The sequence below is a fragment of the Varanus komodoensis genome, unplaced genomic scaffold (assembly GCF_004798865.1).
Source record: "Varanus komodoensis strain SLA01 unplaced genomic scaffold, ASM479886v1 scaffold10, whole genome shotgun sequence".
Lineage (NCBI taxonomy): Eukaryota > Metazoa > Chordata > Lepidosauria > Squamata > Varanidae > Varanus > Varanus komodoensis.
The window spans coordinates 22609738-22612941 of record NW_025335269.1 but is presented as its reverse complement, the minus strand read 5'-3'; the positions used below and the strand labels follow the sequence as shown (position 1 = coordinate 22612941).

The window sequence follows — 3204 nt, the reverse complement described above, 5'->3', positions numbered from 1 at the left end:
TTTCACAATCCTGACCCCTCTTTTCCTTGCCTCCAAGAAACTCCACATCATGTTTCCACAAAACACTATCAGGAAACTGCAGCCCCCACCCACCCATCCAAGCTCACCTCGACACTTCCTTTGAATCTTTGGCTTTCTTTTTTTAAAACGGGGCTGCACCCAACCAAGACATCCTGCTAACACAAAAGATGCTGAGTTCGAAAAAGTTTCAAACCATGTGTAGCAAAATCCCAATAAAGTTATATTTGCATAATCAAGGGTATGCATTATGCTTCTGCAAGAGGTTGTATGACCAGCTGCAGAAATGTAATGCATAATTCCCTTGCACAATGGAGAGATTCCACTAGACCTTCACTAGTGCTGTTTGAGTTTCTGGAATGACTCAGCTGCATCATGCCAAAAAGTCACAATCGAGTGCAGAACAGTGTTCTCAACCTCATTGATTCCAGTGGGCTTGAACATATTTAACTTATGCTAGATTCTGACTTTGCCTCCACGCTTTTTTTTTTTTTTTTTTTTTGGTCTGGTTTTATATCCCTTTGTAATTTTTCACTTCTTCAACACTTTTGTGTCAAGTTAGTCACCATTTCTTCATACCTCTGGAAGGAAAGGCTGAAGATCTTCTGTGATTTTTTTATGCTTATGTATGAATAGAACTGAGAAGAAGCTTGTCCAGGGACGTCTCCGCAGGCTTGACATGAATTGCCAGTGACAAATAGCTAGCAATGATAGGAGCAAAAGTTGTCACCTTGAGGATAAAGAGAAGGTGCATCACCCAGAATGCAACTAAAACTGTAGATTATACTGCCCTCTAGGGGTCAGCAAGAGATGTGGCTACAAAATGCTCAAAAATTGGGCTACTGCTGGTTAAGCCTAACTTTTCATTGGGTCTTTTAAGTATTATTATTAATTGTATTTCTATACTACCCATAGCCAAAGCTTTCTAGGGAGTTCACAACATTTAACTCACCCGTCCAGATTACAAGATTAGGCAGGATCAGGCTTTATGGAAGCTGTATAATGAAATATGCATCCAGGCCAGTAAAAATACATCAGAGTGGGGTAGCTAAGTTAGTCTGTCATTTACCATTTTAATTAATTAATTAATTTCTATACTGCCCAACAGCTCTCTTGTAGCATCATTTTCTTAAACACCTTAAAAGCTAACCATTTTATGAGGAAGGAACATGTGAATACTTTATAAAACTCCCCTCCACTTGCACAGAACAGGATGCCTTCCATAATGCTCATGAGGTGAGCACAGATAGTTACTTGCTGCATACTCACTGCTTAGAATTACCCCAAAGACTGGTTCCGATCGCAAGGAATTGCTCAGTGTGGTTATTTAACTGAGGGATGTGTTATGGCGATGCCCCCATATAATTTACTTCTGCATAGTTCTGGGGACTTTCAGCATTAGCAGAGCAACCAATGCTACACATGAACAAGGATCATCACATGAGACAGCTTTAAATAGTCAATGCATACTCAGCTGTTGATCACTTTCATTCACAGTTTCTAGCTTACACCAAAAACCTGCTTCATTTAACCTATGGTTTCTTGTCCTACCCCAGATTTATCTAGGAGCTGGTCAAACAAAGGCAGTGTGGGGTTTCTTTCCTTCGCTTACTTCCTCCCTGTATTCCAAATGCCTTTGTGGTGTTGTAATACTAGCATGTAGACTAGCTGAGGGTTTCCCTCCCACACTCTGCCGCTACTGGCTGAAGAAACAAGCCATGAACAACCCATAGTACTGGATTTGCATGTAATGACACCCCACAGCTTCAACAGCCCAGGGTTCACAACCCAATAACAAGCCATAGGTTCTTTTTTCAGAGAGATGGATGTCCATGCTGACATTGGGCTACCCTCCAGTGGCCAGAACTGGGAACTGCAGCATCCCGATCCTCTTGGTGAATTTGAATGTCACAGACAGTTTGGCCGGCTCGACCAATTAGGAGGCAGCCTGTGGGTCATGTGTTTTAGATGGCCGGGCTGCTTTTAGCCAGCTGGGTGGCATATCATTGAAGGGGTGACCTGAAATCAAGCGCATGGCCCCAGACAACTGGAGTTCATCAGGCTGGAGGAGGTGGCTATAAACAAAACCGTGGGCCAATAAATGGTTTCAGTGGGATTAAACAACAGCAGAGCTGCCTAGCCAACTTTTCTTTCACCACTGGACCATGCCTGATTGAAAGTGCAATGGTAAAATCACCTCTGCTTAACCCAGGTGCAAACACTCAAACCAGGTACCTGATAGGAGAGGAGGGACCTGCTTTGCTCTCTGGCTGTGGGATGCTGGGGTCTTTTCCTCTGTCTAAACATGAAGATTGCACAGCCATCTGTAAGAAGAAAAGGAATTTTCTTGGAAATAGTCTTCACAAAGTATTTCTAACCTTTTCTTTCACAGCTCTTTCAAGAAAGGATTGCTTTTCATAAAATGAAAAACCCAACCACTATGCCAACCATAATCTTGTTGACAATATTTCCTTTTATTATTTTAAAGGCTAAAGTCTTAACTGTTTTCATGATGATCTAGATTACTCTGGAGTTGGAGATGCTTAGTTTTCCTGCCCAAATCACTCCTTTTTTGCCATCCATATGAGAAAGAGAGAGAGAGAGAGAGAGAGAGAGAGAGAGAGAGAGAGAGAGAGGAGTGTTCCATTAAGCAACAGTCTATAGCTTTATTTATTATTTATGTATTAATTTATATGCTGCTGCTGCATTAGCCCACACTTGGGCTCTCTGGACAGCTTACAAGCAATTAAAATCACATTTATGAACTATAAACCAATAGGAATCCAGTTCATACTTTTCTTATGGACTAGTTCCATGAAACTTGTGATGGTCCATTGTAGAACTTTGAGCTCTTAATGGGCTTTTGTTGTTGTTGTTGTTAGTCGCGAAGTCATGTCCGACCCATTGCAACCCCATGGGCAACATTCCTCCAGGCCTTCCTGTCCTCCACCATCTCCCGGAGTCCACTTAACCTCACACTGACTGCTTCGGTGACTCCATCCAGCCACCTCATCCTCTGCCATCCCCTTCTTTTGCCATCTATTGTTTCCAACATTAGGCTCTTCTCCAGGGAGTCCTTCCTTCTCATTAGGTGGCCAAAGTATTTGAGTTTCATCTTCAGTATCTGGCCTTCTAAAGAGCAGTCAGGGTTGATCTCCTCTAGGACTGACCAGTTTGATCACCTTG

The 3204-nt window shown here is 42.4% G+C and overlaps 1 protein-coding gene across 2 annotated transcripts in view; it reads right to left on the bottom strand.

The window, feature by feature from the left end:
- Positions 1-573: 573 nt before the first annotated feature.
- Positions 574-3204, bottom strand: part of LOC123016529 (caspase-14-like) — a 23958-nt gene continuing 21327 nt past the window's right edge. Inside the window, exons 7-8 of one of the 2 annotated variants that reach the window (XM_044417030.1) lie at positions 2254-2342; positions 574-719 (exon numbers count right to left, since the gene is read on the bottom strand). In XM_044417030.1, coding sequence (XP_044272965.1) covers positions 641-719; positions 2254-2342 — 168 coding nt within the window. In that variant the 3' untranslated portion in view covers positions 574-640. Of the gene's footprint in view, positions 749-2253; positions 2343-3204 lie in introns of both variants that reach the window. The other variant, XM_044417047.1, reaches the window with a different exon arrangement.